The sequence below is a fragment of the Scomber japonicus genome, chromosome 17 (assembly GCF_027409825.1).
Source record: "Scomber japonicus isolate fScoJap1 chromosome 17, fScoJap1.pri, whole genome shotgun sequence".
Lineage (NCBI taxonomy): Eukaryota > Metazoa > Chordata > Actinopteri > Scombriformes > Scombridae > Scomber > Scomber japonicus.
In genome coordinates, this window is record NC_070594.1 from 26,360,582 (window position 1) to 26,387,710 (window position 27,129).

General features: G+C 41.0%; 1 protein-coding gene across 9 annotated transcripts in view; it reads left to right on the forward strand.

The window, feature by feature from the left end:
* The window catches only part of epha7 (eph receptor A7), an 89,402-nt gene that overhangs the window by 57,730 nt on the left and 4,543 nt on the right, over nt 1-27,129 (forward strand). Inside the window, exons 5-14 of one of the 9 annotated variants that reach the window (XM_053336517.1) lie at nt 9,545-9,669; nt 11,367-11,540; nt 13,068-13,077; nt 13,696-13,804; nt 16,776-16,831; nt 19,853-19,978; nt 20,429-20,614; nt 21,442-21,503; nt 21,763-21,972; nt 23,078-23,227. In XM_053336517.1, coding sequence (XP_053192492.1) covers nt 9,545-9,669; nt 11,367-11,540; nt 13,068-13,077; nt 13,696-13,804; nt 16,776-16,831; nt 19,853-19,978; nt 20,429-20,614; nt 21,442-21,503; nt 21,763-21,972; nt 23,078-23,227 — 1,208 coding nt within the window. Of the gene's footprint in view, nt 1-9,544; nt 9,670-11,366; nt 11,562-13,067; nt 13,078-13,695; nt 13,841-16,775; nt 16,832-17,429; nt 17,435-19,852; nt 19,979-20,428; nt 20,615-21,441; nt 21,504-21,762; nt 21,977-23,011; nt 23,228-27,129 lie in introns of all 9 variants that reach the window. The other 8 variants (XM_053336519.1, XM_053336514.1, XM_053336520.1 and 5 more) reach the window with 8 other exon arrangements.

Below are 27,129 nucleotides of genomic sequence, written 5' to 3' on the forward strand. Positions count from 1 at the left end.
TTTCCTGTTCATTTTCCTCTTCACTTTCTTCTATCACTAGAAGCATTATTTGAACTATTCTCACCACTAGAGGACCCATTGTCTGTAGACAGTTAGATTATAGAGGTATGAAAAACTATTGTTGGGTGATATGAGGACTATTTTAGAGAATTGGCTGTACTGTACTGAGGCAACTATGGAGAATACCACTGGTTATATAAGGCTATTGCATTAGGATTATTTATTCAGGACTGCTTTACTGTATGGCAGTTTTGAATATACAGAAACTGTTGCTGTACTGTGATGTGTATTGATGTCATGGTTATTGGCTGATATTAACTCATCACAGATATATTAGGATTGGCAGTATGTTGGTCAATTAGAAGATACTGCAGTACAGAAATATCAAAGATAGTACCACCATCAAACAGATTTGGCCATTCACAAAGTTTTTACAACATAAAATGTCTCAAAATAATTTATATGTGTATATCAATATCCATTTTGTCAGTGTCAAGTACTTTCTGTTTTATATATAGTCAATATGGGTTGGGTACACCGGTATGTTGACATGTCCATTTGAGGCAGAATCACCCTAAGATGCATTTTAGCACCTGGTGTGAACAGAGCCATCATTTCATACCATGACTGGTATATGATTATGTAAATGTAGACTGTGCTACAATGGACTGGAGAGTGTATTCTTGCCCCACATGAGGGGAAAATAAGTACGGCTATTGCGGCCCCAATTCTAGCTGACTTGAAGAAATCCGGGAGTGTGTTAAGAGCCGCTGATGATAGGCTGCCAGCCCTGCTCCCTAATTTGGACACCGACACAGGAAAGCGTGAGTGCTTCTTCAATAAGCGGGGGGTTTGAGTTGGGGGGGGGGGTCCCCTGCTGGCTTAACAATTATGTAACAAAGCTGACCAATGATTTCTCTATCTGTTACACCACTGAACGGCATTTTGATATTATATGAGAGCAGCGCCATGCGGGACGGCGCCAGCAGGTTAAAATGAACTCCCTGTCAGGAGGCATTGAAGGGGCAATCATGCACAGTGCACCTTGTGTGTGTGCATGTCAGTGTAGCATGAATGCAATTTCCCCCCACTGACCTTCCACTGTGATTCTGATTCCTGGCTTCACAGTGGCGCGCAGGCCTATACTTAAGCTGTTAGGTGTGGGTGATGCACTCAGCAAAAAAAACAAAAAAAAAACAACATTTACTTGCTGGAGCGCGGGGAGGATTTCAAGGAGGGATTCTATTAGCTGTAGAAATTTCCATTGACATCTAATGCAGCTTTGATAAGCACAGGCTCAGACCTCAGACTGTTGACTGTTACACTTAAGAAAAAGCTCTGAGGCAAAGAGAATTGGATTTGATACCTTCTCTGTTGATCCACAGAATTGATGTGAATATACAATGGTTGGGGTCCTTGAACTAGGGAAATAATGAGGGGAAATTCGATGGCTGTGTTGAGCTGTCAGCGGCCAAAGCATCAGATATGTATTAATAATCATCCCATCACCTCTGGAGCTGTCAGCCCTATAGAACATGAAAGACCCCGCCCTGGTTCTCCTTCAAATCAGGCCTAGCTAATTGCTTTCAAACGGAGCCGCCTTTGACCTCCGTCGCATGGTCACTAAAGGTGTCCCCCGCCTCGGCCGGCATTGTTATGCAGCGAGCACTCCCGTCCTCTGCCAGGCTCTTTAAAACTCTGTTTTCAAACACGCTCGGTTCAAGGGTATTTCATGCAACTCTCGCGGAAGCGTCGGTGAATAGGAATCATCGGGTTATCAAAATGTTTCAGAGATGATAGTCAGCCTTTGATTGGAAGACTGACTGTGTCTTGTTGTAGTTGGGATGGTGAGTATCACTAGTGGTGTTGTTCGTATTGACTCTGGTGTATGTGTCAGAACACACCAGATGACGACTCGAATGGTTTCTTATGCTTGTAGGCTCTACATGTTTATGATTTCTAGAAGATCAGAGAAGTGCAGAAAATCCCAATCAGTTCATTAATTACACCAAAAGTCCTGTAAACTTTGTCCAACTTCTAGGCATCAATACAACATACTGATATAATTAACCTCCAAGAGAATTAAGTGGACTGCTGACCATATATAGCTCAGAAAGCTTATATCCTGCTTGTAAGAGAGCGTTATTAATTACACAACTATACCAGATTGTCATGCTGGGAATAAACTTTAAGACAGCAAAATATGTTATGTACAATTACTATCAATATGAGAAATAGCAGTTAAATGAACCTGGCAGTCTGCTAATTCATAAGTTTACATATAGTCCTAGCAAGTCAAGAAGTTGCACCAATCACCAATCTTATACACTATAAAATGAAGACACAAACAGAAAGCAAACTTCCATATCTTAAAAATGTGAACTACGAGCCATCTTTAACAGGCAGGCTGAAGCTTTGGCTGCAACGTCCAGCCAGAAGTTCACATGATCTTTCTAATGTAGAGCTTGTAGAGGAATGAGATTGATCAGAGTGGTTAAAATAGACATGTAGAAGAGGGAGGGTATGATATTTTAGGGTCATCAGACTTTTAGAGGACTTTCCAGGCTGGTAACCAAAGCAATGAGCTGAAAGAGGCTAAAAGCTTTGTAGAACTGAGGGGAACTGCAGAAGCATTGATCCTTCATAGTGGGTTTATCACTGTGAGAGACACCTTTAGCATTGCTCCTTTAGTCATTTGATAACAAAAGTAGGGTTAGGGTTAGGGTTATGCCTAGGGTTAGGGTTAGGGTTAGGGTTATGACTAGGGTTAGGGTTAGGGTTGGGGTTGGGGTTAGGCTCAGGGTTAGGGTTAGGGTTAGGGTTAGGTTTTGAAAATCTTTGGGGCGGTTGTGGCTCAGGAGTTAGAACAGGTCGTTCACCAATTGGAAGATTGGCTGTTTGATTCCTGGCTCCTCCAGTCCACATGTCGATGTGTCCTTGGGCAAGATACTTAACCCCAAATTGCCCCCATGCTCCTGTCATCAGTGTATGAATGTGTGTGAATGAGTGAATGTGACATGTAGTGTAAAACACTTTGATTGGCCAAAGAAAACTGCTATAAAAGTACAGACCTTTTTCCATTTAAATTTGATGTTGTCCAAAAGGAAGATGAAGCCATGTTCCCCTCACAAAAGGAAAACATTTATACTGACTGCATCATTTCTCCCCTTTTCACCCTGTTTGGGTCTAAGCAGAGGTGACACAGCGCCGAGCGTTTCCGTGCGGAGTCTCAGTGCCACCAGTGAGACACTCTGCCTCTGTAGCCCAAGAGCAAGAAACTTGTCACACCAGTTTTGACAGTTCCCCTCACATTTATCAGAGCCCGGGTCTATTATTGTCCTCCATCCTTTTACTCCATGACTCACTGAGCACACACTGAAACTAAAGGGAATTCTGCTTCAAGTGTGCTCCAGTTGCATTGCCCTGCTGAGCGCATGAACGGCCTCCAGAGCTTGAGCTGGGAGCTAGTTTTTTAGTCTGGCCAGCTCTACAGCCAGACAGGTGGAGAGTAGCTCGGGGCAGATAACATCCACCCACACGCACACATTTTCTGCTGGGTTCACACAGGCAAGCAAACACCCGCACGCCCACGCACAAACATATACAGCATTCCAGCTGTAGAAACCAGCTGGGGTTGCTTGGAAATTTTGGTAAAATGAGCACTTTGTCTTAAAATGTAAATTGCATCCTCCACACAGAATCCAGGAAAGGATAACAGGGAGAGGAGAGGACTAGAAGCAGGCAACAGTTTGACACTGAGACATGGTGGTGTAAAGTGAGGGTATGGCGGTCAGACGGAGGTCAGAGGGTGGGTGGATTGCTCAGAAACATTTTCTTCTGCGAGCAAAACTCAATCAAACTGCCCAGCCTTGACCTTAAAGGAGAATTCCACCAGGTTTGCACATAAAATTCAGTTTACTGGTGATGGGGAGCACTACTCCACCTGTGAAAACAGTTGGATGGGTCCCGTAGCTCTGCAGGAGCCTTGTCAAGTCTGAGAAATATACCTCGTGATTTTTACAGGGTTATCTGGGATTTGACTTGGAGATGACAGATTTTTAATAGAAAGCCTGCAAAACAAATTGAGCATTTACAAGTCTAACAAAAAATGGTATTGATTGCATTATGGGAAATGTAGGATGTAGGATGTAGTGATTTTGGTTCTTTCCACTAATACAGATATTTCAGAATATCTTAAAGACTGAAAAGACATTTCCAGACATTTAATACCCTCGGTCGTAATGCTACTCAGTTGCATCATGGGAAATCTTTTGATTATGTCATACCTCGCTAGAGTCAATCCAGCCGGGGACCGTGCTGTCGCCAGTTCTTTGTTTCACAGGCTGTCGGAGACGATGTGTTAAAAAGGCTTCAGTCTAATAACCAGACTCCCCTGAACTGTAAATATTCCACCCTGCCGTGATGAAAGGGAGGACTGAATAAACCTACATACAGTATGTTAGTGACATCATTAGCTGTTAATCTGTGACATACCTCCACTCCAAATGTCTGCACTGTTTCTTTGTCAAACACATTTTATTTCCATTGTTTCATATTGTAAGGTAGATATGCTCTAAATTGGTGTATGTGCTCGCTTTGGGCCCAAAGGATTCATTTTTTTTCATATTCTTTTTTTTTCTCAAGTAGACATTACATCTTCTGTTTAAATTAAAAACCTGTTCAAATCCTTTCCAACACTGTTAAACTGCGGCAATCTTGCGCGCTTCAACACAGATGGAGCCGTAGGCGTTAAGATACACGAGCACATCTTGAAAACAGCAGTAATTAATATATGAGTTTATAGCATTGGTATGGTCCATGAGGCGAGCACGGAGGCAGAGAAAGACGCTTATGTAATGAACTACCTCCGCTCGCTCTGCTGTTCAGCCTCGGAGTCGAAATCAGCCGGCTGAGTGAAAGAAGAGGATATTAAAAACACACTATCTAATTTATTCATATGCAGAGCACGGCGCCGACTGGCTTCTGGATCAGTTGGCTTTACAGGAGAAGGTGTTCAGGGTCACTAACACATTTTCTAATATTGCAAAATGAATGCACAAATGCCTTCCCAAACACTCTCTTTAAGAGCAGCATAACAATTATACAATTTTCCGCTGTGCTAAGCCCTACAGGTATGTTAAAAGTCTGAGAGTGGCTGACTGGTTCTGGTCTCCATGATATCAAGTCAGTCATTAATGGCTGTCACATACAGTGCCGCCTGAGCGATCCACGGGGGAGACAGACAGAGCCACAGAAGCGGGTTTTTCTTAGAATTAAACCTCAACTCTGGTCTTCATTCAAGCCCCCAAGAAATGAGAGTGACTGCTTTTCCATTGTGAAAATCACCTCCCTGGAATGATCACCTTTCAGCCCGTAGAACGCCTCGTCTCCTAATGCTGTTCACTGATCTCATGATCTCTGGTGGAAACGTAGGGCCCCGGCTCTCTGTCACCCTTGGCGGAGTAAGGGAGCGTTGGAGGAAGGGGGGTTGGGCTGGGGCTGAGTCATTGCTACTACAGCTGTGGGCCAAAGCGGGGGTAAATGTGGCAGATCTGGTGCCTGAGCCTGTGTCACACTCTGGAGGGAGAAGAAGCTGTGTGGGAAAGTAGCTCATCATACTGAGCACTGCCTCTGCGCCTCAGTCAGTATCTCTGCAGCTGCTGCTGCTTGAAAAACCACATATCCCTGACAAGTATCCCTCTCAGCTAGAGACATCCTTTTCTTAATTAGCACAAGGGTGACAGAACTCATACACACATTCAGTATATGACATTTCAAACTGTTATTTCTGTAAATAAAATGCCAAAGATGAAGGCACAGAAGACCAAAAATAAGTTCCTAGCAACAGAAACCTTATACAAGGGACTAAAAGTCAGGATACCTTGAATGTCTGAATATTTTTAGGGTGGATCCAGCCAAGAGTGTAGTAGTTTGAGACCTTTCCTCTGACCAAAGAAACTATCAAGTTGTATCATGGGAAGTGTAGGCGTGTTTGGATCTTGACCTATACCAAGATCTGAAGTTCAGGAGATCTCAATATTGAAAAGGCAAACCACATATCCCTGACAAGTATCCTTCTCAGCTAGAGCCATTAATTAGCACAAGGGTGACAGAACTCATGAACACATTCAGTATATGACATTTCAAACTGTTATTTTAGTAAATAAAATGCCAAAGATGAAAGCACAGAAGACCAAAAATAAGTTGACTGCCTAGCAACAGAAATAAATCTATCTAATCTATGTTTTTTGTAGCATGCTGCATACCAGAGACTAATACCTTGGATATAGGGTTAGGGTTAGGGTTAGGGTTAAGGTTAGGGTCGAGATATTTCAGGGTGGATCTGGCCCACAGGGTAGTAGTTTGACACCTTTCCGAATACCGAGTTGTATCATGGGAAGCGTAGGATCCCAGATGTTTGGATCTTGACCCGTACCAACATGTAAAGATCAAGAGATCACAAATATCTGAGTTCTGGGTTGGTAGTTTGAGACTCCTGACCTCTGGTCCAACTAAAGACACTACTGAATTGTATTATGGGAAGTGTAAGATCTGCTGTTTTTTACCACAGACAAAAAATTCTATATTTCTCTGCCTCTGTAACCAGTCTACTGTATATTTTATCTACGATAAGAGGCAATACAGATTAAAGCAAGGAGTTATTTCAGATCTGGATTGTATCATAAACAGCACTGGAGTAAATCAATGTGTTTGTTTTTCTGCTTTCTTAAAAAAACAGCATGTGGGCCCTTTTCTGTCTCACTGATTGATTGAAAATCCCAAAGCATCTCACCGAGACAACAAAAGATATAAAGTGTATATCTTAAAGTAAAAGCTGGATAACCTTTAGCAGTATGCAGCTCAATCAATCACCTTTTAAGCTGGAAGAAACAAACACAAGCTGTCTCGTAATGCCACGAAGAACAGAAAAGTAAATTAAAGGAATATATTAAATCACAATTATTATTTTCTCAGTTCAGGTTGTAGGCATAGAAACAGACAGTCTGACCATTGGGCCTGTTAGAAAGTATACTTATTTGTCAGAGGCTGGTAGTTCCGGACAGTGTAAATATATATTCTGAAGTTGTGTGTGTCTCAGTACACATACAGGGTAGTATAAGACATCCTGAGGGGATGAAAGAAAATGCCAGATTAAAGCAGTAAACACAGACAAGAAGCATCATTTAGTGCCCATAAACCCGAACCAGAATTAGGATCGGGAAGAGAAAGGTCTATATTTCAAGGACGCCGTCTGGAAGGGGGCAGAGAAAGCAGCCAAATTGGATGAAGTTAAGCTGCACTAACTGCTTGTTGTGACTCGAGAGAGAAAACTCAATCGTCCCTTTGACCGGCCGACTGCACTGAAAAAGGATACATTGTTCTGTGTTTTGGGTGGATTATGAGGGGACATGTCACAACAGCAGGTTTTTGACAAGGTCTTGGGTGTCCGCTGTCGTGCGCATTACTGTCAGGAATGCCGATGAGGCCTAATGAGGTTTTAATCCAGCCGGAGTCATTAGTGGCAGGTCATTTTAAAACAATCTGAGGTCAGGCTGCAGTAAGGCTACAGAGGTCCACTCCCAATGGGTCACTGAACATGGCACAGACACTTCAACACTTCAGAAGCTTCAGCTAGCCCAGGGAAAAGTGTTTTGTCTCTTGTTAGTTGTTGTTCAGTATTAGAAAAATACACTTCTGTCACTGGACACTGACTCAGACTGTCCAATTTAAAGGTTTTGGAACTTTCTAGCCTGCCAAATGGCATGTAATCTAATTGTTTCGTTTAATCCTTTGTAAACTGCTCAAGATGAGATGATTAAACAAGTTTGTACCATTACTGCACCATGCACACCGCCTCCTTAGGTGTTAATTCCTCATTCAGAAGCCTTCCTTTCATTTGAAAGCTCTTTGCTGATCCGTGAAAGACCCAGGAAACAAATCAAAGTACAGCGTCTGACAAGTGGCTTTTACCTTGGAGTTTAAGTCGCTCCCAGGATGGCTTTTTAAACTTTGCTAAGACGTGTTAATTAATATGTTATGCCCCAAGAGCAGCATGAGTCATCAAAATTTCACAGTGTGTTTACAGAAAGGATTTTGGGGATGTTTAGAGTGCAGATTTGCAGTAAGCATATATTTTCGTGAGCATCATCTCCTTGGGGTGAGGTTCAGTAATCCAAAAAGCTTACCCTTTTCCTCGCTGGGGTCTTTAAGAAAAGTGCTATAAATGATGGTGATTATAATCAAGATGATGATAATGATGTAAAGGTAATGGAAGTTGTACTAAAAGCAGCAGGCGCAGCTGCAGTACTGGTAACAGTAATGACACACTGGTAAAACTTTTATTCTGTCTAGAACTAAGACCTAAAAACAGTCTAACAGTGCAATAGGAGTGTTTCAATTGGTCTCTAGCATAGAAATCAACTTGGTTTTAACAACGGTGTTGAAATTTATATCATGTATCAAGAACTAAAAGAATGTTTCTGTACTGAACCCAAGACAACAAACCTTATTTCAGAAAAAGCTTGAAAAAAGTTGGTTTGGAAACTGCACTGGCAGATATATCACTTGTTATAATAAAATATAACTTTAACGCTGCATTAATCAATAGTTTTTTAATTAACAATGGATTAAATTACCATGTGTAATGTGAAATGTGTTGCTCAGGGTGACAAACTCACAGAATTATCACCCGATTGCAGCCCCCCTGTGGTTCTACGTAGCATTTTAGCATCTATTAGCAGCAGTCTTCTTTGATTAATTACATATAATTGTGTGTAGATGTAGTAGCAATAGTAATAGAGGAGTAGCTGAAGAAGCACTTGTAGTCATGTTAGTTATATTAGAGCATTAACAGTAGTCTTAACATTAGTAGTAAAATCAGAAGTGTTAGCATTAGAGGCTGAGTAGCCGTTGTCGGTGCTACGGCAGTGATAGCACATGTTCTTGTAGCAGTGTGAGTAGTTATAGTAAATAATAGAAGATATTTAGACATTACAACTCCAGCTCTTTCTACACAGAGCTGTTAAAGTTCAGCACCGTCATTTACCTTTGGGTATTGATGGAAAAAAAAATGTATATAAGTCTGTGTGTGCACTGTTTAGCAAATCTAAATATGGTAGCACTTAATCCAGGCAGCCAGACACTTAAAATGAGTCATGCAAAGAGCCTGAGATAATTGTTGTGCATAAGACTGGTGTCAGAAGGTTACAGGTACACCCCTCTCCCTCTAAGAGGCTTTCTGAATAGCTCTGTCATCAGGGAGAGTAAGTGCCTGCCTGCTCCGCTGGAAATGTTGGGAAAATAATTGAAGTGAATTGTCATTCATAATCTACATGATGCAGCTTTTCCAGTGGCTGGGGGTAACGCCGGGATCTTCCACTGTTTGCACTGTAATTGAAATTTCGATCATGAAGGTGTAAACATTTAGAAGCGTCCCCGTGAATATTCATCAGCTCGTCGAGTGGCTCGGCAGTATGCATGTATGCGTGTGTGCGTGCGGTTGAGGGTCGGCCATCCACTTATTGACATGTTCTTGTCTAAACAGCTCCGTCCCAGGTCAGCGAGGTCATCAGGGAGAAGGTGCAGCAGCGCAGCATCCAGCTCTCCTGGCAGGAGCCTCATCAACCCAACGGCGTCATCACGGAATATGAAATCAAGTACTACGAAAAAGTGAGTATGCCTCTCTATGAACCCCCCCTTCTGATCTCTCAGCTTCACATTCGCTTTTGCCAACTCCTCACTTTTGTATTCTATCTGCATGCTATGTGTGGAATTCACAAGATTCTGCGAGTAGCTTCTTTGTCTCATAATTGCAATAATGAATGAGATGCTCATAAGATTTTAATCAGGGCTGTAGTCCTTCACCGACACCCCCACGCACATGTTAGCACACACACACACACACACACACACACAATCCGTGGTTGCTGCATTGCCAGAATTAGCAATCTGTTACTGTTATCTACCCCTCTTTCCCTCCTTCTTCTTCTTCTTCCACATAGATTATGCCGCCGCTTCCTCGTGTTTCAAGTCTGAACACATCAGCTTTTTTTTTTTTTTACAGCGAGGTTTAATGGAGCGAATTTAACCCAGCAAATCAAAGGCAGGGTAGCAGAGCTCTGATGTCAGTCCCGCTGGCCGCAGCCTCTCGCACACACTGACGAATCAGTCTCCTGTGTCACGTACTGTGGCTGTGGTCTGCCCAGCTGTAAAAGTGGAAAATTGGAAACAACGACTACACCCCTAACAGACCTTGGCATTCCATTTGGGCTTTTGCCGAGCAAAACATTTACAGATCAACAACAAAGTACACAATGCACGCTGCCTGTGCATCCAAATGGATTCTTTGAAGGAGAAGATATTTTTATGTGTTTATGTTCTCTGTCTGTGTGGCAGGCCTCCGTCGCCGCATATAACTGTTTCACTCATAGGCAGAGATGAGAGATGTGTTTTATTCAACAATCTGTATGAAGCATCATCAGAAAAAATGTTTAGCCACAATTAATGTCAGTCTTGAATAGTGTAAATTCTCAAATAAAAGCTTAATAATAAAGACACTGCAGGTGGTAAAAGTACCTGTGAATTCAACATAAAGGACATTTCCACAGCGGTAATTCCATCAGCACAACAACAGAGTCATGACATACTCGCTAAATTTCTCTTCTTAAAAGGAAATACTGCTTTTAATGACTACTTACTTTCAATGGCTTCTACTTTCTTGTCTTTTGTGTCACTGTTAAACTACTGTGTGTGAAACGCAACACTTCCCCTGCTGACATTTTACATTTAAAGTCAGGAAAAAAAGCCCTTTGAGAAACTACACTAGAAGGATTTTAATGTGAAAGTATTCATTTTCTTTGACAGAAGCTTAACAAGGATTTAGAAAAGCAATGAAAACCATATATCTGTGTATCTGTACTGGAAAGATGAGAAAACAGGGATGAGTTTTACTTTTATATGATCAAATATACTTGAATATAAATCAAGGAACATCAGGAATAAAGGTCTGTCTCTAATATAACCTTATTTCAAAGACCTAGTTCTCTTCACATCTGCTATAAATAAAGCCACTATTTAGCCTACATCCTGTAAGACATATAGATCAAATATTATACGTATATAAATGTCGACTAGATGTGCCTGTTTTCCTCTCAATTCAGCACATTTTGCAATGAATTGGATGAAACGAGGTTAAAGCATATTCATTCCATCTACAAAGCATAGGTAATTACATCCTCTGAAGAAGATCTGCAGTATTTTCCAAGCAAAGACGTACAGCACTTCAATAGGATGCAATTATAAACTGGACTTCTACTCAGCAGTTTCCACTCAAATGACTAAAAGAGTGATTTTTTTTTCCTATACAGGATCAGAAGGACAGGATCTACTCCACGGTGAGGTCCAAGTCCACCTCAGCCACCGTGAACAACCTGAAGCCCAGCACGGCTTACGTGTTCCAGATCAGGGCCTTCACAGAGGCGGGATACGGTACCTTCGGCCCCAGATTAGAGATCACCACCAAGGAAGAGACCACAGGTAGAGTAACAGCAGACCCTTCTCAAGTGCTGCTACTGATAGCTTTGCTGCAAAACCATGGTTTATATTTATTTGGGAAAATGTATCTGTTAGTCTCATCTTCATCACTTACAGTCACTTTCATCATCCTCAAAATCAGTGTTTTTCATTGATTTTATGTCAAGATTCACATATTTAAAGGTAAAGTTGTGCCAAAAACTCTCTCAAAAAAGTGGCTCTAAAGTTATCAGTTTACCAGGTGAACATGTGATAAAATGGATCTCGGATGAGACCGAAATGTGAGGATTATTTTAAGCTCATTTATTATTTAAGAGTCACCATTGTTAGCCACTGCAGCAGGAAAGTAGGATTAATATTTGGTGTCTATCCTCTTTCTTTTCATTTAGGGTCAGAGTCGTTTTAAACTCTGTCCGATGATCTTTTGAATTAAAAGCCCACAAAGGCTGTTTTAGTTCCAGTTTGACCGCAGCAGTATATCAGCACATCATTTTGGAACACAGGCTTTCAACTCCAAATTTATGCACAACCCGTTCATGTTTGCAGCTACTGTAGCAATAGCCCAGGGAAATTATTTGCTTTCAAGCAAAAGCAAACATAAATTGCTTTGACTTTACACTGACAAAACGTCATGGGAAAAATTACAAGGCACAAGGACAAGCTAATGTAGCGTCGTGAGGATAAACTCATTTAAATGTAATCACTTCCGTTAGCTTAGCCCTGAGCGTCTCTGCGTGTTAACGTGAGTTTAGGTGAGGGACGGTGCTACAGAGGTGTTTGTGTTATGGATCATAATGAGTAGCATTATAAAGTATTGTTACACATGAGATTAGACCAGAAAGGTTCTCCGCCAACTTTTAGGCTTCCATGAACACAGTTACACCTGCTGATGTAGTGTTATTCTGATTGTGATGGAACTTTCTAGTAACATATTCTTAGTTTCAGTAATAACATGACATGTGTTCCATTACTTCATTTCTAACTAATGTAATCATAGAGTACAGTCTAGACCTGCTCTATGGAGGGGAAGGAAGGTCACTTTGGAAATGTAATAGGTTACAGATTACTAGTTACTCTATTTAAAATGTAATAAGTAATGTAACTATTTTAATGACTTCATCAAAATAATACTAATATAAAAAATACTGATTTCAAAGAATTAAAAACAGCAATATATGTATTCAGTAACATGTTAAATATTAAAAAATGAGGTTGTTTCCATTCATTTCTCTTTACTTTAGAGCCCTACCATTCCTCCTGCCCACCCATCTGCGAACCCCCCCCCTAACCCCCCCACCACCACCCACCCACTTTACATTCCAACATTTCTGCATAAAAGGACACACTAATTACTCATACCACATGCGGAGCATGTCCTGTAACAAGGTTAGAAGTTTGCAGTCCAGTCAAAGTGTCCTTGAACCTACCAGCCTCCTCTGTGACAGCCTCCAGAGGAATGTAATATGACAGTTACGCTCTTACTTCCTCCCAAAATAGACAATTAGTTAGATATTCAAGCCCGGAATGAGAAACAGCTGATCGAATGTCGCCACATTTTTCATCCCTGATAAAGCTCTTTGCCCCTATCCCCCCCTCCGTCCTCCTCCTCATTCTCAGACAAGCCCCCCAAAAAACATGATCATTCTCTTTCTAAGTATTTATCCAGTGTAGATCCACTTGATTTAAAATGCATGAATCCCCCCTCCCACCCCCCCTCCTTTCTCGTACAACACTGCCGTTGACTTTATAGGATGCTACGGCGAGCCATTCTTCAGAGCCAATCGGCAGTTTGTCAACGCAAAAACAGTCGGAGCACTGTGAGAGCTCTCTGAATGGGAAACAATCCAACCTGAATGTGTCTTTGTTTGAGACGAAGGGCATCGCCGTCGCCGTCTGGGACTATTAAGCCCACTTTCTGAAACAGTAGAGCCGTGTGTATAAGGACGGCTCAAAAATAGAAGCGTCCCTCCCTCCCACTCTCTCAGAGGGAAAGTAGAGGAGAGGAGGAGAGGGGGGGGGGGTTATCAATCCTCACACCGCTCATTGGGCTCAATTATGTCCTGCAGATTGTGGTGTTTGATGTGCTGAAGTTCATACTGAGCATTTCTTGTCTTTCTCTGTGTGTGTGCGTGTCTTCGTGTGTGTGTATGTTCCTCTCGTCAGCTGCGATTGTCTCCAGCGAGCAGAACCCCGTCATCATCATAGCGGTGGTTGCCGTGGCGGGGACCATCATCCTGGTGTTCATGGTGTTCGGCTTCATCATTGGGAGAAGGTACGCTCTCGCGGGCCCCATTGACTCTCCGCTCCTGTGAGTCTGCGCTTGTCAATTAGCCTTTCTGTCACTCACAGGTCTCCACGTCTGTGGAGTCGTCACACACGCACACACGTGCACCCATCATCTTGTGGCATGCTGTGGTAATGGGTTGTGATGTGATCTTTTTTTTTTTTTTTTTTCTCCCTCCCTCCCTCCGCCCCCCTCGACAAAATTTTTAAGCTATTTTTGCAGAGCCCATTATGAGACAAGTACTCCAGAGCGAGAAAGCTTTGGCTCTGCGTTCCTGTGTGTGTGTGTGTGTGTGTGTGTCTGAGAGTGTGTGAGTGTGTGTGTGAGGACACAATGAAGTATGGCCCTGCTTTTTTTTTTTCCACTATCATAAAGCACCCTGACCACTGTCATTATTACCATTCCCTCACATACTTCATCTGTGTTTTCATCTGCACGGATGGCACTTCATCAGAGCTCGCTGTTCATGGTGGTTTCATCAGAATTTGCCTCCCAGGGCGCGCACACACACACACAAACACACACACACCGGATTGGCAGGTTTTGCGTCAAAAAATCTCATTCCTCTCTGAGTCATAACTCAGACAAAGCAGAATGTACAGACATCACACACATTCTGCCAGGATAGACCAAAGATTAGCATCCAAAATAACCATCTTATCTTACATTTTGCTTTACAAACATCACATTTTCTCTAGGTTCAAAAGTAATCTGGTTGATTCTTGTCTGTAGATCCATGTTGCATCATGAAATCTTATAGTGCAGTTTCACCTAAATGTTATATTTGAATAATAAATAAATATTGAGCTTTATAATACAGGAACAGAACACATGAGCAGCCCAGCCAGCATGACCATGTGGGCCCCACATGGGTTAAAGGTGGGCTATGTTGGTACTGAGTGGGCATGGGCACATTTTGTGGGTCCCACATGGTTTCAGTAACATGGGCCCCACATGTGAAGCCCATGTGGGCTGACTGTATGAGCCCCATAAGGGATGGAAGTGAGCTCACCCACCTGAAACCCAGTCAGAACCCACATGAAGCCCATGGTAGAGCTACCATGGAAATTGCAGACAAACCTACATGGGACCCTTATTGCAGCCCAAATGTAACCCTTATGGGGCCCACATGGACATGCTGGTTGGTAGCCCACAAATAGCAACACTGCATTTCCTGTTGACATCATGGGTGCTGCCGTGCCAAAACTCATGCTCAATTAACCCTTACATACTGTTCTGGGTTAAATTTGTTCTTTTTTTTTTTTTTTTACATCAAAAAGCCGTAACAAAAAATAAATACAAATTCTAGTAGCCTGAAATTTAATGTGGCCCAGAACATACAAAAAAGAAATATTTCAACTTTTTAAAAATATTTTTGTAGTGTGTTTGAAGCATCCAAAATTTCAAAAATCATCATTCAAAAATGACCATAATATAGGTTTATTTATATGTACAGTAGCTTTCCTCATAAAAGCAAAAAACACTTTTTCCTGCTCCCTGAAAGTTTCATGTAGGATGAATCATGTTGATCTGTGACTGATGATGTGTTTATGAATTAATTGCAGTTCAGAAATGTGTTATGGAGACTAATTATGAGGACGGATCAGAATATGAGCAGTGTGTGAGAGTTAAATGCTACTATAGATTTATGTTATTTCATTTTTTTGTTCTAAATAAATAATATATATATGTATATATATTCCAGCAGTATATTCAGGCAATCTTTAAATTCTGCTTCACATTAGAGGCATATGCTAAAGAATTTTAACCTCACTATTTTTATGTTTCAAACTGCGACTCGGGTCCCAGTCGACTCACATGTTGATGCACTCAGGCTTCTTTGACTATTTATCAAAGCACCAGACACAGTCGTTTTTTAATGCAGCTGCTCAGTTTTTGTGCTCATGATTTAAGTTGGAGAATTTCTTGTTCCTCTCAGCCTTGAAACAAAAATAACTTGTACTTTAGAAACCCTGAGCACCTTCCTTCTTGTTATTTTATGAGACAAAAAGAAAAAACAAGACTTAATCCTTGAAAATCAGCATTTTTGTTGTCGTTGTTGAACATTATCAATATTTCTTAAGGCTCAAAATGGTCCATTAACATGCTTCTTACATTTTCTGGAACATTCTCCTGAGCTGCTCTATACACAGACATCTGCCATGAGAGAAACAGGAATCCAAATCATTTCAAATGGTGAAGGCCTTATTGATTTAGTTTTTAAAACAACAGTCTCAGCAGGAAGGAAATATTCAAAAAGTTGAAAGTGAAAGTAGATTCTCATCGTCACCAAAATACTGCTAATGAACCATATGTACTATTAAATATACAATAAATACACATGTGCACACCCACACCTACACTAACATACACACATTTATACATGAACACATATACATTCAAATATATAGAAACTCCAAAAGCCTCTTTTTTGCTCCTTTTTTTTCTTTTCTTCAAACCTTCTTAGAACAACTGATTCATATTTCTCAGTTCTCTCCTCAAACCAACAGCTTGGGGTTGAAAAGGTTAAATATATACAGTATGAGCAGTGGAGACATGTGTAATGTACAGGAAGTGCATGTCCATCACTTGTGAAATTCCACCTTCCCACGTTTTTTTTTTTTTTTCATTTCATACTCAAAGGCCGACCTTGTTGCAGCAGCTCACCTGCTCGCGGGGGAACCTTCAACATGTTAATATCCCAAATTAATATTACAAGACGTGTTGAACGCTCCTTTACAGTGCATGCATTATTTGATATGTTACATGATTAGATACTCCAGCGAAGGCTGTTGGGGTTCACGGCTCGTGCTGCTCAGCTGGGTTTCTTAAGAGATTTGTCATGTGTGGCATTAGCTGCCGCATTAAAATTCTTGTAATTTAGGGCGTTTATTTCCTCCACACAATCAGTTGATTCTGCCGCTCTCTTCCTCTCCCCCTCCTCCCCCCCTCGATTCAGGCACTGCGGGTACAGCAAAGCGGATCAGGAAGGAGATGAGGAGCTCTACTTCCAGTGTGAGTGCCCAACACACACACACACACACACACACACACACACGCACATACATAAATATAGAAATATACATCCACACACTTACACAGACGGTTTCCAGTCGCTGCATACTAAACACGAAGGGTGCCTTAAAACCCATTAGCACCCACAGGCATGACTGTTTTTATCCCAGTTCATTTGGTTTGAGTGGAAGCCGGGAACCGTCAGGCTAACATCTGCTACTGATTGCCTTCGACTCAGGCTGCCGAGATGAAGAAGTCAGGCAGCTACAAACGCGTGAATGTGACAGCTGTCAGGGAGGGAGTCGAGTTTGACCCGTTGAGGAAGAGGAGCGCAGAAGCCAGCAGGCAGTTTTAGCGAGCGACACACAGAGTCGTAGGTGCTTCTTCTAGATGCCTTCTATCTGTAAGAAAGGCTTTTTTTTGTTTTTTTTCTAACTCTGATACACTACCCCCTAATGATGCCCCTGGAGATCCAGCTGCAGACAGCTTCCCAGAGTGGAGCTGTAATGATCCGCACTGTAGGCAAAGTGCTGATTTGGAAACAAAGGGTCAGGGGTGTCACAAAGTGTGGAGCTAAAGCAGAGGCAGAGCCGGTAAGCCCAGGTTGGCTTCTGCTAAGTATCTGATGGATCCAAACTCAGCAGCTCACAGCTCCCACCTGATACAGAAAATTAAAAATAATAATAACGAGTGGAAGGGAAAAACACAAACAAGGCTAACGTGGAGCTTAATGGAGTGATAGATAAATGACGAGAGGCTGCCAGGGCAACAGAAGCCAGATAGCACACATATTCAACAAGTTAACCCAATTTGTCTGCCAGGAAGTCTCGATAAGACATCCAGAATCAGATCCGCTGACATCTCGGATGGACGAAGCAATTATGGGAGCAAGAGGAGGGAAATCTCAGTTACCGCCGGAGCTCAATGCATTTGTTATGTTTACGTTACGGGATTGGCTAACTCTAGCCTTTCCCTCCACACAGAGAATGAGTGTCTCTCCAAGCTGGACTCACTCATGTTGTTTCGGTGCGTTTATCCAATCTCATTAAATTTGAAATGTGACAGTTATATTGTCATCCCTGGAATTTAAAATGCATCATGTAATAGCCCTTATGAGTGGTCTGTTCACTTCACAGCCCATAATACGCTCATTTGCTGCTAATTCGGAGCACCGTGCAAAAACGATAACTCGCCCACCCCCCTACCCCCATACCCCCCTCCTCCCATCTCTGGCCTCCCCTCTATTTGTTTTTCTTATTTTCTACAAAACTGCTTCACCCTCTCACTTCATGGATATTCATGAAGTGCTTCCCATATCATTGTTATTTGAGACGGCACAGGCTCCAATTTTAAGAAAATCCCCAAACTGCCTGCCAGAGGCGCCGATATTTGTAATCAAGGCTGTAGGTTTGCTTTCAGAAGAGAGAGAGAGAGAGAGAGAGAGAGAGAGAGAGAGAGACACACATGAAGTCAGAAGGTCGTTTTGGTTCCTCACCCAAAAGAATGCAAAATATAATTTATGATGTCATTGATACACTGTTTATATGTATATTTAATGCTATGTATAAATAATCATATAAAGCTTATAGATGATGTCATTGTGCTGGCATTGGCTAGTTTCTCCATAATTACAGCAGTCTAACAAAATAATTCAAAATGAATGAATCTCATATTTCTCGTACTGTTCTTATCTATGACTGAAGTTCTCTTTTAGAGAATATGAAATGACATGTAGAGGAAGTACAGTTTTTTTAAACTCTGATGCAGAGTACCTGTCAAGCCTTAAAATCCTCCACCAATCAGATAGGAGCGCAGCCTTCATGTATATAGAGAGGTGAAACCCAGGGTGTTCAAATTATGGAAGCAAAAAAGGGCCAAAAGTATTTAAATCTGAATGTTCAAAGTAAGAATTTGAATGCTGCTGAATGTATAGAGTTGAAATGTTTGACTTTGACGGTCATCTTAATTTTAACTTTCCTTTCATCTTTTTCTCTATACTTAGGATTCATAAATAAAAGAGGGAACGCTCAAGTGTCCCATATACCCAAGTTCAAATTCAGCTGGGAGTTAAAAGTTTGTATTCAGTCAAAAAAAATCTATTTGCTGAAGTTTAAATTTAGATGTCGAAATTTAGACTTACACTTTTAAACTTGAACATCATTGCAAAACTGCAAACTAGAGAGGTGAAACCCAGGACGTTCAAATTATGGAAGCAAAAAAAGGCCAAAAATATTCAAGTCTGAACGCTCAAAGTAAGAACTTTAATGTATAGAGTTGAAATGTTTGACTTTGACAGTTATCTTGATTTTAACTTTCTTTTCATCTTTCTCTCTATACTTACTATTAACAAATAAAGACAGAAAGTTTCCCATAAGTGTCCCATTAACACAAGTTAGAAAAAATCAAGTTGCTGAAATTGAACTGATTAAATTTAGACTGAAACTTCTAAAGTCAAAACTGCCTTATGTAACTTTAATGGAAGAAATAGCAAATTCAAAATACATGAATCCAGATGAATGCTCTTCAAGGTAATATAATCTCCCATATTTACATGTTTTAACATTCAGCCTTCTGTGTGAAATTTCTCAATATATAGAATTTATATTATTTTGGCCTTTCTTTGCTTTCATTCAAATCAAACTTGCAAATTGCTGTAAGCACACAGATCTAATCAATAAGGACACTTTTTTAGAGAGTAAGGTACAAAAAAACAGATTTGTTTATCTGTAGGTTTCTCTAGAGGCAGATTTCGGTGAGGTAGTCTCAGCTGCAAGGGAGGTGAAAGGTAACCGACAGCCTCATAAAAGCCTTCAAATCTTGGCTTCCCTTATTTTCTTTATGATGAATTTTCCTGATGTGAAAAAGCCGCCTCTTTTTTGACACTCCGGCCGCTGCTCCTCTGTTCAGCTATTCCCTCTGAATCACTGGTCTTAGTAATGGTTTGCCTGTCAAGCGCCCGCCGGCCGAGGGTGCGCAGTGTGCATATTTAATCGTAACAGTAATCCTCTTACCTTTCTACAGTTAAATTTCCAGGCACCAAAACGTACATTGACCCTGAAACCTACGAGGACCCGAACAGGGCTGTCCATCAATTTGCCAAGGAGCTGGATGCCTCCTGCATTAAAATCGAGCGGGTTATTGGAGCAGGTGAGCCCATCCTCTGTCTCTCAGCTTCTTTCTGTTTAGTCACTCCGTGCTCTCATATATCACGCTGACAGCCAAATATTTACACCTTGAGTATAGGGACACAGCTTTATGCATTGTATATTGATGGCCCAATTGGAAAGAGGGGAAAAAGTTCATTGCAATTAATGTGTGGGCTGCTTCTCGTAGAGGCAGGCGCAATGATGCCCCCCCCCCCCCCTCAAACACAGCTGAAAAATTGCTGCCACATGGGTTTTTACAGAGGCGATCAATGACAGTATGCATCTCTAGCATGTCTTATTATAGGTCTCGGTTACACTCCCCTGAGTATAACAAGATGTCGCACTCCAATTTGTATTCCACCACCGCACAGCTGCTTTGTCTCAAAATACACTAATAAATTTGTCATTGTGAAGTGCTTGATTTTTTTTTCACCAATGGTTTCCGGCACAGGAGAGTTTGGAGAGGTGTGCAGCGGTCGGCTCAAGCTGCCCGGAAAGAGGGACGTGTCGGTCGCCATCAAGACTTTAAAAGTGGGTTATACTGAGAAGCAGAGGCGGGATTTCCTGTGCGAGGCGAGCATCATGGGGCAGTTCGATCATCCCAACGTCGTCCATCTGGAGGGGGTCGTGACGAGAGGTAAAACTAGAAAGCGGGGGCACTCGATTAAAATTCACTGAGGTCCAATTAGTGAAAATGTCCTCAAGTGAAGGTCCAGAATATCATGTGTTGTTTTTCAGTAGCTTGAAGTAGCATTGTACTTCCATCAGCATCTGTGTCTAGTGGCTAGATTGTAGACTATAAAAAAAGATAAATATGTTATTTTCTTATATCAAATACAGATGGCATTTCAAAATAAAGTGCATTGCAGAAAGCTTTTGATTGTGCTTCTTAAAGAAAGTGCTTTTACTTTTAAACTATAAACTTAATTTCACATTTAATAATTTGATAACTTCTCTCAGTGTGTATCTCACTGACAGTCGTGTCTCTCCACATGTCAGAATGCACAGATTTGATTGGCTGATTAGCGTCACATGAGAAGATTCTCTATGCACAGTGGTGTGTGAGCTTCTGAGGGCCGCTGCACTTTTACCGTAATAGCTGGAGAAGCTGCACCTGTTAAAATAGAAACGCCCCCACAAAATCTCACAATCCTCAATATTTATTATTATTAGTGACCTCTGGTTTAGAGTTTGTTTAGCTTTGGCAGGTATAAGCGTAGCACTTAGAATGACATCTGATATCTGATTAAATTAGCCACCCTCTCTCTGTTTAACATTTTCTCATTTAGACACTCTAATAAAAAGAGCAGATGGTAGCTTTTAATTAAAAGCCAATGAAACAAGCAGCTAAAAATAACTTGGAAGCATAGTTGTGTATTTATTGTGTGGAGTTTTCTAAGCAAATAACATTTAGAAATCAATTAATCATCTACTTTTATGTCCACCTTTTTTTTTTTCCTCCAGGAAAGCCAGTGATGATTGTCATTGAGTACATGGAGAACGGCTCATTAGATGCTTTCCTCAGGGTGAGTATCACTTTTGACGTGCAGGAGGCAATTTAAAAAAAACAAAACTTTTTCCTCCTCTTTTTCTAGAAAAGTCCCACCGAGCATGCAGTCTGCAGCAGGATCTGTGCATCGCATAAATATCATAAATCTTGTGCTAGAGCTGCTGCAGTGCTTTGCTCGTGACCTACATTTCCCTCATGGTCAGTGAAGACAACTGACCCGGCCCGTGTGTTTTCTCTCTCTCTGTGTGTGTGTGTGTGCCGCTGTGTTTGTGTAGAAACACGACGGTCAGTTCACAGTCATCCAGTTGGTGGGGATGCTGCGGGGCATAGCGGCAGGAATGAGATATCTCTCCGATATGGGATACGTCCATCGAGATCTGGCCGCTCGAAACATCCTTGTCAACAGCAATCTCGTATGTAAAGTGTCTGACTTCGGCCTGTCGAGGGTGATAGACGACGATCCCGAGGCTGTCTACACAACAACTGTGAGTCAATTAAAGCACTCGTCTTTTCTCTGCCCACAATCCCCCTGTCTGAATTCTCTAATCAAGTCACAGCCGCTGCATGAAAATAGAGCAGAAGTACGGGTGCACGCCCCTGCAGTCTGCACCATTTTCAATATGCAAATCAAGCACCACTTTCTAATAAAGCACACTTTATTAAGATGTAACTAATACTTTATAATCTTATCATGTCCTAATGCTTTATAGATCAGTTTTGAGCCACTTTAGGGTTTCCAGGTTGAATCTGAAGTGTTCAACACACTGTCAACACTGAGTTTACTAGACATGCAACGTTTCTGACCTTTGTCAAGTGTCAAATTCACAGTATGAAACTACTTATTTACACAAGAAGACAGACTGCAACAACCAATCCAAACAGGAGCAAAAACACAAACACCTGAGGCACTTACACCATCAATAATTAAGAAAATGGGACAATAATATATGCCAAAATCTATACAATGTAAAGTGGAAAAAACAAGTCATACAAAACAATAAATCCACGTTTCACAGTCTGCTAATGAAGACAAACACCATAGGAATCAATTACTATTAAAGTAATATGGAATAAGGTGAAGTCTCTTTATTGATGCCCCTATACAGAGAAATTCATAAATGACACAACAGTAGCTTTGTAATGGTGAAAGTGATTAAAAAATAAAAAAATAATAATAATAATAATAAATAAAATATAATAAAATACTATATACAATAAACATTATCTGTGTAAAATAATCTGTAATCATATAAATCTGCAATACATATAAATTCCTGATACTATATACAAGTGTGCAATGTTCCTGGGATTACAAAGTCAAATAAAAATGTTCTTTTCAATGAGTTATAACTGATCTATAGAGCATTAATAAAGCATCAATCACAGCCTATAAAGCCTGTATAGACAGTGCCTCATTAGAAAGTGGTGCAATATCTATACTTAAGTTTTTTGAAAAAGTTGTTATATTAATTGTGTGTGTTCTGACCCTGTGTGTAACTGTAAAACTCTTAATTTATGTTTTAGGGGAAGATGCAGGATGTTATGAATATGATCTTTACTCCAGCCACTGACCTGCATTTTACTGAACAGGGTGGCAAAATACCCGTCCGATGGACCGCGCCCGAAGCCATCCAGTATCGTAAATTCACCTCGGCCAGCGACGTGTGGAGTTATGGCATTGTCATGTGGGAGGTCATGTCCTATGGGGAACGGCCTTACTGGGACATGTCCAACCAAGATGTGAGTTACTATGTGTGATATGAACTCATTCAGTTACTAACTTCATACATAATGTTTGTCTTTGGTTGAAGGGTTAGGGTTAGAGGTTAGGGGTTAGGGTTAGTGGTTAGGGTTAGTGGTTAGGGTTACCTTTATTTAAAAAGACACTGTATTGAGATATGATGACTTTGCCATTTGTTATCATGCCACACATTGTCACTTATTTTCAATTAAAGTCATATTCTCTTTGGTGGCTTTGCTACAGCACATATGGCAATTAGCATATTTAATAATGTAATATTTAATAATTTATCAAGCAGCAATGCCCAACATATTTTTGCTGCTTCATCTCTTTTATGTTGATGTAAATTTGATATATTGGTGTTTTAGTTGAACAAAAGAACTTCAAAAGTCATATGAGTTCATTACAGGCTCAGTAAACTTGTCATATGCAACTTTTTCCCCCATTTTTTTATTCACTTCAAAACTAACAAAAATGATTGCTCATAAATAAACACAAAGCATAGGGAGAGTAGGGAATTCCTATGTCAGTAACTAGCATCTAAAAGAGGTTATGAATTATGAGAATGCAAGATTTTTCCCAGATTCATCCCGACAGTAATTATCCCTAATGAAGTCATCCCACTAACACACATAAAATCAAAGACAAAAAAAAAATCCCAGTTTGTGGTTCTTCTTTGAGAAGCCTCGTGAGAAACGCTCGATGGGGACGGTAACCTTGGGCTTAATTAGTTCAAGACGTCTCTCTGCCACGCACTTTGAATCTGTTTGAAGGAGAAACAGTCATGAAATGGGACGTGCATAAAAATGGAACCCTGAGAAACGCAGATTCGATGCTTTTAATAATATAAACAACAGAAGTGGAAAGCATTTGTCATGCCCAATGGTTTCGATTCAGACATCTTTAAAACTTTATAATAACTTATGGTTAAAAGCAATTACACAGCAACCGACTCTTGTTCCGTTTGCTTTGCGCTCATTGCTTTTTTTAGATGTACAAGTCAAAATATGTATGTAGATGAGCTCTGATCTTAAAGGGAAATTCCGCTTTACCATTTTATGCATTGAGATCAATTTGCTCGTCATGGTTAGTGCTGCTAAACCCGTGATCACAGTTGGATAACGCTCTGTGGAGGAGCCTTTAAAGTGAGAAAATAGCTGATGATGTCAGAGTGATGTAATTAGGGTTATCTCAGCTTGGAATGGATCTAGCCACTTGAAAAATAGCTCTGAATAAGTGGAATAAAGTAAAAAACAAACTACACCCCAGCCAGCATGTCCATGTGGGACCCGTAAGGGTTAAATTTGGACTGCAAATATGGTCCCAAGTGGATTCGTCTGCAGGTTCCCCCACCTGTGTTTGCCCATATGGGCTTCAAGTGGGTTCTGACTGGGTTTCAGGTAGGTCCCAACTGGGTGAGACCCATGTAGGCTCCATATGTTTGCCCATATTGAAATAGGATCAGAATGGACCTTAAATGGGGCCCTTTAGCCAGCCCACTTGGGCTTCAGATGTGGGGCCCATGTTTCCGAAACAATATGGGACTTACAAAAGTTGCCTAGCTCAAGCCCATGCTCAGTACCTCAGTACCTACGTAACCCACATTTAACCTATGTGGTGCCCACATAGACATGCTGGCTGGGACACAGCCTATAAGCAGTCAGAGTGTTTCCATTTACAGAAACTACTCTCACCTTTCTGCTGACGTTTTGAAACACTAACTTGAGCTGGAAGGTAAATTTGGAGACTTTGGAACTCTATTTCTTGCTTGAGATCCAATCAGAGACTGGATGTCTAAAATCATGATTCATAATCAAGACTATCATTTTTGAGCCTTACCATCAAGTTAATTATCAGAGCTGATGCCTGACATCGCCCACACTTTTCTCCTTCAAAGAACATCCTCACTTTTTTAAAGTCTCGCACAAATTACTCTAATGACTGACTCACCCACAGTTCTCTGAGTGCTGTCGCCTGCTTTCTTGCCAACTCCGACCGAGGGAGTCCAACTGCGCCAGACCACTTGAAACTGTTCCTTATTGTCGGACACTTGACACATTTTGATTGATGGTGGAAGGCAAGTGAGTTCTGGCCTGAAGATTCCTATACGGGGCCCGGAGTTTAGCAAGCGAAGCATCAAACATGATTAAGATTCTCTGGCTCTCTTTAAAGCGGAGGCCAACTGATTGAACGATCAGATGTTAGAAATGCTAAACAAGTCGGCTGGGCGTTAAAACGGCGTACGTGGAGCTCTGACGTTCCGCTGCTTGACAGACATCAATGTCAGAAATTGTTGCGCTTTGTCAAGACGTCGGCAAACATCCTCCGGGGATGCAGGAGGAACATTATTTGCATTTTTCCCAACGGTTCTACTGTTTTGACACCTTTTCCCTCCATGACTCATTCTTGTCTGAGCGGCCCTGACAGGAATAGCTGATGAATTTATGCAGAATTGTACATAGCTGCTTATCCACACAATAAAGGAAGGGAGAGTTAGTGGCTCAAATCAAAGTGCCCGCTGCGCCTACTGTTCTCACGGCATTGACTTTTAATGAACTCTGTGGTAAACTGCATGCTTGATGCAGAGTGACAATAGATCAGGTTTAGAGGCTCTGTAGAGATCTCTTCTATTATTCATCAGAGCTGTATAAATATAGCGCTTTTGTTTAGACACATGAAGATTGCTCTCACTGTGGCAAATAAGAAACAACATATCTACAATGTAAGCAGAAATTCGACCCTGTAGTACGTAAAAGGTTATCTGTGAAATCTTGAAATCAATTCTAAAAACTCAGCGAGCCAGTGAAGAGGGATAAGGATGGATGTAATATGATCCCATCTCCTCAAAAGTTGGTTAAAAGCCTCGCTGCAGCGTTTAGCACTTAGTGACGGCAGGAGACCGGCGAGAGGAGAATAGCGATAATCAAGTCAAGGCAAAACATAAGCGTGTGTAACCTTTTCAGGATCTATGTATGATAGAAGAGGTCTGATTTTTTTTTTCTTTTTTTCTTTTGATGATGTGCCTGAGCTGAATAAATAACTCAAGCTTTTTAACGGGACCATCCGAGGAAGGTTTATTCCTTCATTACATGCTGAATCTCATTAATGTTGATTTGTGGGAACGCTTTGTGCTGATGTAGGAATGTGGTGACTTGACAGAGTTCATGGTGCATCCACCCAAGTCATCAGTCTGTTCTTCAAAAGTCATGGTTGGGTCAGCTTACATTAATATTCACTTTTATATACAAGTGGTTTCAATAATTAGGATAAACTGGGATTTTGTTTGAAACTTCTCCTTTTGGACCCTTTTGTACTGTTAAGCCTTCATGTGTCATTGTGTCTATTAGGGCCCGACTGGTAATGGATTTTCCGGGCTGATATAATGTAGTAAAACAATTACAATATCAATATTTTGAATGAATACACATTTTTTACAATGATCCATCAAATATATATATATATATATATATATATATATATATATATATATATATATATATATACATAATGCTGGTTATATAACTTTAAATAATCTTTTAAAATGTTGACACATATTGGACAACATATACGCCAATACCATAATATATCCGTGATCGGCCAATATTGGTGGACTGATATATCTGTCGGGCTATAGTGTCATATATAACTCAAACAGTATTGCACTTTGATAACGTTGGATGAATGGTTTATAAATCATGGTTAAGCTATTCTGACTTAGCTGCTAGCAAGCTCCAAAAGTACTGGATCCTACATTTCCCATGATGCAACTTGGTGCAACTCTCTGGTTAGACCTTCTCAGTCTTGTAAACACCCACATCTTTCAAACTCGTCAACTCCAGTTTGAAATCCGGGCTTTCTGTAATCAGTTTGTAGTTTCTAACCCTTCATCGGACACACCTGA